The following is a 14,854-nucleotide window of genomic DNA, read 5'->3' as shown; positions in this document are numbered from 1 at the left end:
ATTCCCTCTGAAGCACCTGGCATTGGCCACTATCGGAAGACAGGATATTGGGCTAGATGGACCAGTAGTCTGACTCAGTATGGCCCTTCTTATGTTCTCTATATTTACAGCAATATAACAAAGAGCAGAATCAGACTCAGTTGCTCACATTCTGCCCTCAGTTACAAGGCAGCACAGGGTGTTTGGGGGCAAAAGAGGGGACTGCGAGCAGTGGATTATGCAGAATCATTGTTCTGTATACCCTGAAGTGGCTCGCAGCCTCTGCTACTTCAAATTTTGGAGCATTTGTTTCATGGCCTGATTCCAAGTTAAAGGTGAGAATTCCTCCCCGCAACCTTTGAAGAAAGTCCATTTACCAGACTTTACATGATGACAATTTGGCTCAGAACAAAGACCTCTGTGCATATTCTAAAAAGAAGAGTTTCTTACTTGCATCTAACTTGCAGTACGCAGCTTCCCCTTCTCTGCTTTGCACATGAACAATTCTGAAACAGTTGTATGCATTATATGGGCAGATGCAAACATGATGGGATTCCCCAAACTTTTTCTCAGTTTCATTTGGATGGTTCAGGATGGGACGTAGCGAAACAATTTCTTTCCATGTCTACTCTCATCAGTATCCGTAGTTAGCTATTTAGCACCTTGTGAACAGCTGTCAGGATGTATTTGTCCATTATTTTTATTCTATTGTGTCCAGTTATGCTTATTACAAATTAATCTTCAGATTTCCCCACTAAGTATCTCTTGGGAGTGCTTTGCCATTATTACCAAAGAATTCTGTCTTCTTATTCTAGGTCTATGTACAGTGGAGACTTGCATAAGCTTTCATGAGCATTAAAAAAATGAAGTAGGGATAGATGGCTGTGCTCAGGATGTTACAATTTTAGGGTTCTATTTTATGACAATGAAGGTCCCCTCAGTGGTTTATGGCTTCACAACAGGGCAACCATGGAGAAGTCAGTAGTGGCTGTCTGAATAATGGATTTTTCAGTTCTCTGGAAATTTCAGATGTGTTTCAGGTCAAATTGAAAATGACATTTTTTCAAAACTATTCAATGAAAATTTTGAAAAAAAAGTTCCAGTCAAAATGAACTGTAACATTTTGATAATTTCAAAACAAAACATTTTGTTTGTACCCAAAACCCACTGTTTAGATTATCAGGAATTTTGACAAAAGCAAAGGAAAGGATTCACAAAATGGCCAGAGGAGGAATTGGTGGTGGTGCCACCTCCTTTTAAGCTTTAGCCCAGTACACGTGGGAGACCCAGGTTCACTTCCCCCTCTGCCTGATGTGGAAAAGTGATTTGAACGTGGGTCTCCCACATTGCAAGAGTCTCCTAACCACAAGGCCATGGTATCTTCAGGTATGGGGCTTTCTCAGTGTTTCCTCTTAAAGCTGGTGTATTTTGCACCAATGATTAAGTATTCATTGGAGTATAGATTTGAACTGGGGCCTCCCATATTCTAGATGAGTGTCCTAACTACCACACTGTAAAGACAAACTCATTCTCTTTTGCTGGTCCAACAACTATTTCTTGTCTTCATGAATGACTACGAATTGCCACTCCTTTCCTTTGCTTTTATCAAAATACACCTGAAAATCTAAATAAAAATTTCCAGGTTGACACTAAACATTTCAACATTATGAAAACATTTCAACTTTTTTGGTTAGGACAAAACTACTCAGCAAACAACACAAATTTGCAAATTATTTCAGTTGACACTACACTCCATTTTTCAATGAACAAGCTATTCGTCTGAATTTTTTTGCCCATCTGTAGTCTATAATCATTTTCTTCACTACATTGGGCTATCCTGATTAAACGGTATTTTAAGCCACAAATACCCCAGGGAAACTTGTGTGAGTGAATCCCTGTGCTCCTATGGAGGCCCACTGCCTTCATTGGTGGTCCACTCATACAGAGCTCTTTGCAGGATCAGGGATTTAGTTAGTCCTGACAGCAACACCCAAGTTACCCATCAGCAACACAGCTTGTAAACTGAAGTCCATCATTATTAAGGATCATATGCTATCCATGGCTATAAATTATGCAGATTGAGTGGGACTGGTGGGTATAATGGAAAGCCTAATGGTATATTCTACAGCTAAGAATTTTATCATTGTCATGATGGTGGCTGAGCTACAGACCCAAACAAAACCTCTTCCACTTGACAGCAGTGAAGAAGACTCCAGGTTGAATCCACTCACAATAGCTACTGTAGGGAATGCAGAATTTTTAATAAAAAATGCTCCTTAATAAGAATGCTCCTTAATAAAATGTAGGATTTACATAGCTTCTCATCAACTGATGTCAAGGTGCTGAGCAAAAAGTGGGAAATCTTTATTTCCCTCCATTTTACAAGTAGGGAAACGGCGGCTCAGAGATGCACCATGATTTGCAAAGGTCATACACAGCAATACAATGGCAGAGCAAGCAACTGAATGCAGGTCAGCTGACTCCCATACTAGTACTCTATCCACTGCACGCACACACTGCCTCTCAAGAAGTTAGGACTGTACATAAAGGACTGGAATAAAATAAATCAAAAAACGGTATGCCTTCAATTACAAGTGGATCTGTGTTGCCAGTTATTCGTCTAAGTGGACTTGGCCAAATCTCCTGTTAAAAATTCTCTAAAGTAAAGGAATGCAACAGGTAAAGTTACACAGAACCAAGATAAGAAGATCTTGTACAATATTATAGTTAACTATTTTTAAAAGCTGCACAGAACTTCCCTTCTGAGAATTAGTTGTTTAGACCACTAGCTTCAAACTGTCTTGCCACAAGAGCACTTCCTGTTCAGAGCTTAAACTCTATTGTTGACTGTTGCTACAGTTCAATGGTTTTAAGACTGATCTGTTACTGCACTTGATCGCAGCAGAGACCATTTACGATAACAACTGAGTGTGAAGAATAGACACTCATACTCATGACTGCCAGATGCTGGGACTGGATGATAGGGGATGGATCACTTGATGATTGCCCTGTTCTGATCATTCCCTTTGAAGCACATAGCACTGACCTTTAGCAGAAGACAGGATGCTAGGCTAGATGGACCATTGGTCTGAGACAGTATGGCCGTTCTTATGTTCTGAAGGGTCACTAAAAGTGAAGGCCCAGATTTAACAGAATTCTGCATTTGTAAATGTGTGCCAAATACCATGACTGTGCATACAATTATGGTTTTTAGATGCGCACATTAGGAGCCTAACTGAAGTCAATGAGAATCTTCCTGTTGACATCCAAAGGACATTGGATCAGCCTCCTGCTGCACTACTGCATGTTCATTTTTTAATATGCAATTGCATGCAGAGTTCTGAAATTCTGGCCTAACCATAGAGTCAAAAGCAAACATAATCATTTTTAAATTATCCGCGGAATACACATGCAAATATAATGCTCCAGCTTCTAACAATGATTTTGTGAAACATTCATGCACATAGCTGTGAGCCTCAGATGTTTGGTTAGTAAAAAAGAGCAATTAAATTAAGATTTGTGATCATCTCCCTTTCTAGATTCAGGTGGGACTGTATTTCAGCAGGAAAAGCCAAATGAAAATATTGCTGCTTATTAATAATTGACACAGGGTAACATTTTCAAAAATGAATTAGGAGCCTAAATCCCATTAACTTTGGATGACTTTTAGGTTTCTAAGTCCCGTTTTGAAAGATGACTTAGGTGCTTTTACTCTACATTTTTCTCATTTTTTTTTAAAACTCTGAATGAAAGCAACTAGAAATATAGCTTTCAGGCTGATGCACGACAGTCGGTCAGACTTGGTTCTAATCGGTTAGAAAACAAAGACCTTTCACACCGCTAACCACACAAAATGTGTTCAGGTATATTAGGGCCCAGACTCAAACCCACTAAAGAAAAGTAGCTTAATCCTGTTCTCATTTAAGTAAAGAGATTTACCATACATTTTAAGGAAAGCAAGACAGAACGAGACCATGAAATTAAAAGACAGGAGAAGATGGAACCTCAATGATCCCACAGATTGCAACACATGACCTGTGGTATAAAAGGGAAAGAATGAGAGAGAAAATCTAAAACATTTTAAGGGGAAGCTTCAATACGTGTTTACATAGTGCTTCCCATACCAATCTAATTTATAGGGTGAAATTCTCTGCTGGTGTAATTCTATTGAAGTCAATGGAGTTACTCCAGCAGAGAATTTTGTTCATTGACATTCCGTAAAGAGGCGCTCTGATACTAATTCCAGTACATTAGCTTCCATCGCCCTTCTTTTCCCTCCATGCAAAAAAATCACCAATTTCATTTTAAAACTAACCAGCTAACCCTAACTGAACACTAAATATCACTTCAGTATGAGTGCACATCACATCACTGTACTGAACATGAACTGCACTATATGTACAGTCTAAGATTATTGTATATTCTATAAACATCTGCAAAGCTATCACATTATCCTCCTTAAAATTCTCCTTTCCCATGATGCCTTCAAAAATCTTGAGAACAGTTACGCTGCTGATGTGCTGATTCTATTGCCTATCATGCTGCCTGATACTGTCTCATTTTATCAGGGGAATGGAACAGGACAAACCATTTTGGAGCTGTTATAACAGTGATAGGCAACCTGAGGCCCATCAGGGTAATCCGCTGGTGGACCGCGAGACCATTTGTTTACATTGACCATCCTCAGGCATGGCCGCCCACAGCTCCCAGTGGTCGCGGTTCGCCATTCCCAGCCAATCGGAGCTGCGGGAAGCATCACGGGCCGGAGGGATGTTCTAGCCACCAGTTCCCACAGCCCCCATTAGCTGGGAACGGCGAACCGTGGTCACTGGGAGTTTCGGGCAGATGTGCCAGTGGATGGTCAGTGTAAACAAAAGGTCTTGTGGCCCACCAGCGGATTACCCTGATGGGCCGCAGGTTGCCCACCACTGAAATTATAATATCACTAGCATTACCAGTGTGGCATTGGCACACTGTACATTTCTGTAGTAGACATTTCCACTGCACGTATTTCAGAGCACAGCAGAATGTGCAGTTACCAACTATCATCCATTCATACTACCCCAGGTCAGGTGATGAACACAGCACAAAGTGGAAAGAATAACATGCTTTGTTTGAAGGGGAGATATAGGATATAGGAAATATAGTGGTGGGCAGCAGGTGATTCATTGTAAGAGAGATCTGGGACCCATATGAATTAGTTATTTGTAATGACTCTGCAGCAGCACGAGGGCAAAAATGTGGCTCCTTTTGCTCCACTGGAGACATTATGGTCTTTTTTGTGAATGCATTTTAGTAACAGGATATGTTCCATGTTATTTTCTATCAATGGAGAAGAAGGATGGCCTAAAGTAAATTACGGTTTATTATGTGTATTACGGACCCTTTGTTCAATTCCTTGCACTTCTACAGCCTCATATGTGATCTCAGTCACTCTGTGCCTCAGTGTTTCATCTGTAAAATAGGGACAACAGTACTTATCTATCTCACAGGGGTATCAGTGAAAATAAATGCACTAAAGATTGTAGAAATACATCCTAAATTCAGTGGTTCTCAACTAGGGGTCCCGGGCCCCCTGGGAGGCCACGAGCATTAGACTTACTGGGGCCCAGAACAGAAGGCCCAAGCCCCACCACAAAAGGGGCTCAGGACCCTGAGCCATGCCACCCGGGGCTGAAGTCAAATCCTGAGCAATGTAGCTTCGCGGGAGAACTCTGTGACATAAGGTCCAAGGCAACTGCCCTGCTTGCTATCTCCTAATACGGGCCATGGATTTTATATGCAGAAAATCAGTTATTGTGGAACAGGTGGGTCATCGAGTTTTTACAGCACATTCAGCGCAGGGGCTCAGAAAGAAAAAGTTTGAGAACCCCTGTCCTAAGCCCTCCTGATTGGCTGTACTGTTTTGAAGCCTGCAATGACTTTACTTATTATGGATCCATAAATATTATTTTAATACCTTAACAGCTCAGTTAATTATTATGGCTTTGCTTTATTTTGAAAATACACAAACACCCTAATCCACATTAGGTGACTACAAACTAAGCACAAATCAGGGCTGGGCAGAGGATATCTGAGGCCTTGGGGCCACGCAGACTGAAGTACCTCTAATCATCATATTTTAATAATAAGGTCCATAGATTTCTGGGGCACTATCAGACTGAATAACATTCAGATCCAGGCTGGTTAAGGAATACAAGTTGGTTAAGTGAGCCAAAATTGGGTGCCTCTGCACACAAATAGTTCCTGGGCCTGGCAGAGCCAAGCTGAAAATGGCCTACCCTGGAATTCTGTGCACAGAAGACATTTCACTGCAGGGAAGTATAGGAATTAGACAGCCTTTAGTTAAGTGGCTGGAGTCTATTCAGTCTACTAAGGAGGTTCAATTGACCTTGCCCTGGAGATGTAGGCACCGCTACTGCAGTTGATTTAGACTGAAATGAAACGAAACAAGATACCAAGGGGAGGACCCAGATTTGCTGTAGTGACTCAAACCACGGCTTCCTCCTGTGCCTGAATGCAATCCAACTGCTTTAGTGCCAAACAAGAGGCATTGACAGGATGGTCAAGACAGACATGGGGTTTTCAATTTCTAATATCTGCACAATAACATATATGATATAGAAATAGCTACAAAAGCTGGACTCCAAAATAAAAAAAAAAAAAAAAAAAGATGAGAACATAATGTAACAGCCAGTTAATATGGTTGAATGCCAGGGACCTAACTCTCCTTTTACTTAGAAGGTTGAACTCTTATCTTCAACTGAGTTGCTCCTGATTTTATGGTGCTTTAAGTGAGAAGAGAATTGAGTTTGAGAACAGAATAGTCTTGACCAGTTAAAAAAAAAAAAAAAGACCTTTTGCACAATAGAAGCTCAGAACAGTGTCAAAAGGATACAGGAATTAATCATAAAATGGGACATGCATTCTGCATTGTTTAACTCTGTTCCTTTATCCCATTATAAACACAAGCACATTAACACAGTGCACAGGAAGAAAAGAAATATGTCCACTTAGAAATACAAACAACAAATTAGATTATATAGGATAGTGGAAGTGCTGTGAGCTGGCAGCAACCTAGTACGGCAGTCACCCCATGGTTTAAATATATGTCACATAGGTAACATTTGATCTATAGCTGAAGGCTAACAGCAGCCTTCCCTGGCTGTTTGATTTCAATAACCAAACATTAATTGGGACAGAGGAACTGAGATTCCAAAGTAAACGATGATCTGTTATTTGTATAAAGGTAGCACTAGAGACTCGGTGCCCATTACACTGGTCACTGTCTAAGACACAGTAAATCTCCTGAGCTCTTGAGATATATATGATGATCACTGAAGATTTCCACTGTGTCTACTCTTGAAGCATGTCAGATGTGCAGCAGGAAGAAAGAAGGAAGTAAAAAGTTGCCCCAAAATAAAAGATATATAGACCAGTTAGGAGCCTCTTCTGTGACATTTGACCTTTCCGCCATGTCTACAGATTAAAAACTGTAAACAAAACACATTTCATTGTACTTACTGAAAAGTCATCGTTGGGGAACGTAATGAGATCTTTAAGAGGGTCGTCCCCAATATTTCTTTCAATCTCTGTGATGACAGTTTCATAATCCAAGGGCTCCAAAAGTTTGGGTTTCTCCTGCTGTGGAATAAAAAGCACAATATTACGTCTCGACTCTCATACTCTCCCTGAATTCATAAACTGAACCAGGTCTCATTTTCCAATATTCTTTGGACATTGAAGTATTAATGAGTTTTGTTATGTTCATAAACAACACAATGCTACTGAACTGAACATCCATGTCAATACAGTATAAGTGAGCCAGGCAGGCCACTCAGAATGTTCATTTTCATCCTGATTATTTCCTGATAACCATTATTCCCTGGAGTTAACAGCACTGTGCAGACATCATCACAGCACCCTATGGCATCATGATAATGTACTCATTACACTCAGAAATTTTCTTTATTTTAATACAAACCATTAGAACTGCATATGGACAATATTATTTTGAGTGAATCAGCTGCAGAATGAATGACCTACTTTAATTTCAGTTGTTTCCATTAGCTGAGTGCTGATTCACTCCCTCACTCTCTTGTGCTTTGCCACTTCTTAAATGCTGGTCGCTTGCTAGCACTAAAAGTACCACTGCACAGTTTTCCTTGGCAATGATCTAGTTCCTCTGTCAGGATAAACTATTTGGCATTCAGCCTCATAGTTTCTCCTGTCAGGAACTAGATTATTCCCTTGTAAACAAACCATCATAATAATGCTATTATTGCCCAAGTGTGAGATTATTATAGAAAAATTCTCAGTGGAAACAGCCAAGAAGAGGTGAATTCATAGTGCTCAATATATAGTACAAATATAGAGATGGAAGACCCCACATACCGTGCAAGCTCACTTTCAAAAATAAAAACCTCACAGGTCAGACAGTGTGAGAAACCATCTCTCTCATTCTAAGAGTCTTTTTGTAAGTATCAAAGAGACTAAGATGGGGAGGAGAAAAGAAAACGACAGAGAGGAAGAGAAAGTAGGGAGGCGTGAGACAGAAGGAGACAGCCCCACAGAAGCATGTTCTTTGCATAGAGAAAGTTCATGCAACATAGTGGTTGCCATTAAAATGTCACCATTTACCCATAGTTATCACACTATGTTATCCAAGGTACTGCAGTATTTCCTTGTCTTCAGACCAGAATGTAGCCATGGAGTCTCATTAAGGTACCTATCAAACAGGTTTCTCCAACACAGCATTTATCACTTTGGACTATGGGTCTCCCTCTGTTTTTTGAACCTGCTTCATAGATTTAACAGTCACAGTTATACCAGAAATGCCTCCTCAGCACCTAGCTGTACCTCCCCTTCCCCCATTTGTTAAATTGGATTCTTCTCTATATTTCAGAAATACTCCTGGAAAACTCAACTAAATAACAATAGCACACTGTACAAAAGAGTGTTATACACTGGGATCTACCCTAGCAGAGAACCAAATTGATGAATGGTTGATAGTGGAAACCCAATTTACAGGTAGGGAAATTCTCACTTTTTATTCCTGATCAAGTAGTTGTCTATATGGTGCCCACTGACAGGGGAGGGAAAGACCTTTCCAAAGCAATAGCGCTCAGCACCCACCAGTCAAGGGCAGCACCTGCTGAGGGTAAGAAGTCAAAGCTGCAGTGCCTTATAAAAAGATATGTAAAGAACATCACCTGGCAATTCTAAACAACACTTCTGCAAAAGCCCTCTCTCTCTCAGCATTTGATGTGACCAAAGAAGAGAGGCCCATGAATGTTGCTGGGAGTGGGATCATAAGGCATTATATGAGAAAACAATCCAGGACTTTACATACCTTGGCATGGAGGATACAGAAACTTCTCACCTTTCTTTGAGGCTGCCAGGCCATTTATGAGAAATCTGAATGCATGAAGACTAAAACAAAATAACTTAAAGGCTCCTACACCACATCCAAATTGTGCTAAACTCTCTCCTCAATGGATTAGGACATGGGCAAAATCTTGGTAGGGAAATTTCCTGAGTGAGATAACAGGAAAACTGACATGTGAATAAACCCTAGTACTGTTCTGAGAACTGCTTCATAGGAGAAAGAAACTATCTCCAACACCCATGGCCAAAGGCCATTTTAAAAGAGGGAGAGTCTAGGTGAAAATTGGTTATAGGCTCAAAATGAAGGGGAAAAACTTTATAACTAAATTTAGACTCCATGGCAGGACTAGGGAATCAAATATTAATTTTAGATAAGATATTTGACAAAGGGATGGGACTTCAGTATCAACCCATTCATTTTACTTTGGACTGTCTCAATGGCAGAAATTTGTCCCTCAAGAGTACTACTTGACAACACAAAACTCGCTTCTGCTAAAAGAACTCTAAGATCCAAGTGATTTTAGCTGTCTTGGTGGGATGTTTCTGTCTGAATACATCAATCACCCACATACTATTATAGACTTTGGAAGTGACTGGACAGAGAGTCAGCTGGCAGTTGTAGTACAGCTGCACAGAGAGAAAGTCATGAAAGCAGATGATTGGTCTGCCAAGGAAGTTCAAACTGCAAGAGGAACCCCGTTGGTCCAGATGTTCAATGAGCTGGGGCAGAAATTATATTGGGGTGATTGCTGGTAACTGCTGACTTTCTAATGCATCCCTATATGGCTCTCAATCTGAATTCTCTCTTCTTTTCTTTGTCACACCAATCCCCCAAATGGCTTGTTGCTTCATACTTTCTCCTCCGCCTTTCCGTCTTTTCCTCTTTTGTGTCTTCTCTCCTGGCAAACTAAAACACTTAACTTTTCCCAAGTCCTGTTCTGTAAGGTTGTGATCAACCTAGTGACTTCAGTGAGTGATACAGTATATCAGGCCCTAAATCTCTCTAATGCCATAGCTTCTTGCACCTAAATATCAACACTTGATTTGAAAATATCACACTGATAAAAGGTGTGCTGATCACCTCATGTCATCGGCCAAAGCGGCACAACTGGATCCCATTGCCATGTCACCACTGAGGGCAGTCTGAGAGTTCCTTTCCAGTTATGGTAGCTCATCTGGACAACAGTATTACCAACCCCAAGTGTTCAACAATCACAAGTCAGCCTCTCCAAAACTAAGATGGACTTAAAAATCATGATTTTAAAAAAACCTGTCCTTTTTGTTTGCTTTGATTTTGCGCCTTTAGAGTTCACTTTTCTCTGCAATTATGACATCTAGAAACTTTTTAAAGATTGTCACATAAACACATGACACCAGGAGCTGGAGCTTTAAGAAAACATTAACTATTATGACACTCATGATAATATGAGAGTTGGCAACAATGGCTCTTCACCACAAGTCTAGTGTATAGAGTTATCTTATAAATTACAGCTCATGAGGACAAATTTTCTAGTATTCAAATCATTGGGGAAAAGCCAATATGAATCTGAAGGAGGATTACACATAAGTGCTGGGTTGGAGATTTTTGGGACAAAGTTTTCAATTCTTGTCATACAATCACCTCACCCTTTTTTTAAATTGGCATAAGGCATCTGAGATATAAAGAAAAAATAAAGGTGTAACCAGCAGTGATGACTAAAAAAGGAAAGCTAAAGTAAAAGTGCTATCTGAATCATGATGGAGAAATGTCTCATGATGGTTTTTGTTTTTGTTTATTTCCCTGTTTGGTGGCTTTGCTAACATGCAGACTGACTTTTCTCCAGAACATTTATACTAGTGTGACAGGAATCACGTCTCTCCCCAACCCTACACTATCTCAAAATATTGAGGCCCCCAACCTATTGAAATTACGGCAAATTTTTAGCATTAGGGCTACGTGACAACTTCTAGCTCCCTTAGGTTTGCCACACACTGATACTATGGGATGTTGCATTCCAGTCTCCCTGTATGTGGACATGTCAGGCAATATGTATGTGCAGATCAGGTAAATATACGCCAAATCATACCCTCCATGCCAACAATCTGAAGAATGACCAAGACGCTATTTGGATTTCAACTCTCAGAGCTTCTTATAAATCAAACTGGGAGTTCCAACCCTCAGTTTGAGAACTCCTGGTCTAGTCTGACCTCCTGCATAATGCAGGCCATAGAATCTCACCCACCCTCTCCTGTAATAACCCCCTAGCCTATGTCTGAGCTATTAAAGTCCTCAACTTGTGGTTTAAAGACTTCAAGAATCCTCCAGCAAGTGACCCGTGCCCCACGCTGCAGAAGAAGGTGAAAACCCCCAGGGCCTCTGACAATCTGCCCTGGAGGGAAAATTCCTTCCCGACTCAAAATATGGTGATCAGCTAAACCCTGAGCATGTGGGCAAGACTCACCAGCGAGACACCCAGGAACTGTAGTAACTCAGATCCCACCCCATCTAACATCCCATCACAGGCCATTGAGCATATTTACCGCTAATAGTCAAAGAGCAATTAATTGCCCAATTTAGGCTATCCAAATCATAACAGCCCCTCCATAAAAACTTATCAAGCTTAGTCTTGAAGCCAGATATGTCTTTTGTCCCTACTGCTCCCATTGGAAGGCGGTTCCAGAACTTCACAGCAATCACACACTGGGGCCGCTCTGCAGCTCGAGGAGAGGAATGTAGATGCCATATTGACTCCTTCCTCCTCAGAAACTGAAAAGGGCTCAGATTAGAAGATCCTCTCATGCTAGGATCCTGGAGCATCACACTCAACGTTCCAACTTGCCTTCTCTTTGTTCTGACAGATTTTAGGGCATTTAGATGCTAAAAAGATAGGTGTTGTAGAAAACCCTAAAGCATAAAGAGAGGGAGAGGGATTTCAACATATCGTCTTCAAAAGAGAGCATTATTTGGCAGAGGATCTTTAACTGAAGTCAGCAGAGATCTTCAGATGAAGTTTTAGGGATCAAAATCTAATTCATTCACATATTTTGGTATCAGTACAGCAACATGATCTTGCAAAATACCAATATGAAGTATAAATGCACCACAATTTCATGATGTAGAGTCACCACACAACAGCGTGACATACTGTCACAAGGCATCTTGCCATGTTGTCTACACAATATGCCATGACATCCCATCATAGTACTGTAGCCTAGCATAAGAGAGAAAATGAAAGTACAGTTGTCCTTTATTCAACTTTTATAAAATACTGATTGCGTGTGTTATTGGTTCAGACTTTGGTGGCAGAAAATCGGATGTTAAATAGTGATTTTTTTTTCCCTCCTTGATTTGTGTTTTTTTTACATTATCATGATGACTTTCTTTTCTACAGTTTTTTGAATGCACAACAACGTTAACAGGAAGGGGTGAAAAACAAAAGATTACATTAATTATTCTTTGATTTCCAGGCTTTAACTCAAAGCTCTCTGATTAATGCAGTTAGACTCAAAGTCAACAGCTGTTTTCAAAAATTGCTAGCAGACTATTCGGTGCAGCACTTAAATATTTATGCTGATGTTTTCCCAACAATATACACTGCAATAAGCAGGGACAAATGTTATCTTTTTTTTTCCCTACCATGAAATTACAACAAGATTGTATAAAAGATGCATCACTGTATTTTGAGGATCATGGACAGAATATGCTATTTATAATTGCAAAGAAACCCTGTTAGCATTTCTGATGATGCAAAATAATCCATTCTCTTCAACACATTGGTTTATTACTCTTTTACTCTACCTGCTTTAGAGATTATTCTGTCAATCTGAAATTCCTGACGTCAAAGCATCAGCGTGTAATAAGCTCACAAGCTCCTTCTGTACTGATCCCCGCACCTTGAAATATTAAGATCTCTGTGTTCTCATTAGTGTTAAGACTGTGCAATGTAAATACCAACTCTATTCTATATCAGTGGTTCTCAACTGGGGGTACACGTATCCCTACAGATACACAGAGATCTTCCAGATGGCACATCAACTCATCCAGATATTTGCTTAGTTTTACAAGCTACATGAAAAGGCCTAGCAAAGTCAGTAAAAATTAAAATTTCATACAATGACTTGTTTATACTGCTCTATATACTATGAAATGTAAATATAATATTTATATTCTAATTGATTTATTTTATCATTACATGGTCAAAATGAGAAAGTAAGCAATTTTTCAGTAACAGTGTGCCATTTTTGTATTTCAAGTAGTTTTTAAGGGAAGTGTAACTTGGGGATACGCAAGACAAATCAGACTCCGGAAAGGGGATGTTGCAGAGATTGAGAGCCACCGCTCTATATAGTCAAAAGTTAAGATTTGGCAAAACTTAGCACTGATGCATTTCTGATGGGAAATCCTGGCTGTTTTAGTTGGTAGTATATCTTTAGATGAAGGGGACTGACTGCTCAAGTTTTCTTGTCATGTGCAGACAATCTTGTTGTAAGAATATTAGGATTAGTGTGTTTCTCCCCACCACTGCTGGCAGAGAGCTCTGTAATGGAGCAGGGCTGATTTACAGCTTTAACCACCAAAAAGATGGTCTCTCCTGAATTTAACTTGTCTGTTTCTTCTGGAAATGGACCAATTAGACAATCTTGCTGCCAAGACTGTATTACTTGGAATTAGATTTTTATAGTGCTTTTTTATTTTCTCTATCTCAAATGAGAAATGAATTATAGTAGCTGTGCTGGAATGATTATGTGAATATAAAAGAGGCACTCAACAGCACCCTGCCTACTATAATAACTACTTATGACAGCACCTTTTACTATCCAGAGAAAGTGTGTTGTAGAGCACAATGAAGTCTTCCATACCCTTTCTGAATAGTGTCGAGAGATCTATAGTGTGCACCTGGGCCAATACCAGCAATAGATAATTTCCATTTAATTTCACAAATGTAAACCAGCCTATAACTTTTCCACCAGTGATGTATTGCTTCATCAGCACTGAGCAAAATCCCACCTCCTGCAATGAGATCTAAACCCATAATCTTCTCTTCAGATGGAATGGTGTTACTTTCCCAGCAATAATGACCCAAAATATCCACATAATTGATTTCACAGAAGCAGATTTAGTACATGGCTGACTATGGCTTGCCTAAGGCTACAGGAACATTGTGTGTTTATTCTGGTACCAATTTTTTCTTCATAATTGTAGGACAAAATGATTTGTAAACCATCTTCTTGAAGAAGCTTCTCTGTGAATGCTAGAGAAATGATGTCAATGAGACAGCTAGTCTCTCAAGAGTCCTTCCAGGCAATGTTCTAATCCTAAAAAACAAACTGAATCCCAGCTTCTGATACTAACCAAAATATAATATAATATAATAGTTAAAATGACAGACAGTAACAGAATTGTATTACTATTTTTCATAGATACTATTTAATTTATCCAAAAGCTATAGGCCTGTATTCTCTTTTAGAGGCTTCATGCAAGAAAGGCAGACAAATCACCTGAAGTTTA

General features: G+C 39.8%; 1 protein-coding gene across 12 annotated transcripts in view; it reads right to left on the bottom strand.

Moving 5' to 3' along the window:
• DOCK10 (dedicator of cytokinesis 10) overlaps positions 1-14,854 on the bottom strand; it is a 237,318-nt gene that overhangs the window by 134,433 nt on the left and 88,031 nt on the right. For all 12 annotated transcript variants that reach the window (XM_030575220.1, XM_030575211.1, XM_030575212.1 and 9 more), the window contains exon 2: positions 7,504-7,623. In XM_030575220.1, coding sequence (XP_030431080.1) covers positions 7,504-7,623 — 120 coding nt within the window. The remainder of the gene's footprint in view (positions 1-7,503; positions 7,624-14,854) is intronic.

Source organism: Gopherus evgoodei, chromosome 9, assembly GCF_007399415.2.
Source record: "Gopherus evgoodei ecotype Sinaloan lineage chromosome 9, rGopEvg1_v1.p, whole genome shotgun sequence".
In the NCBI taxonomy this organism is placed as follows: domain Eukaryota; kingdom Metazoa; phylum Chordata; order Testudines; family Testudinidae; genus Gopherus; species Gopherus evgoodei.
The sequence above is the reverse complement of the archived record's forward strand: the minus strand, read 5'-3'. Positions and strand labels throughout refer to the sequence as shown.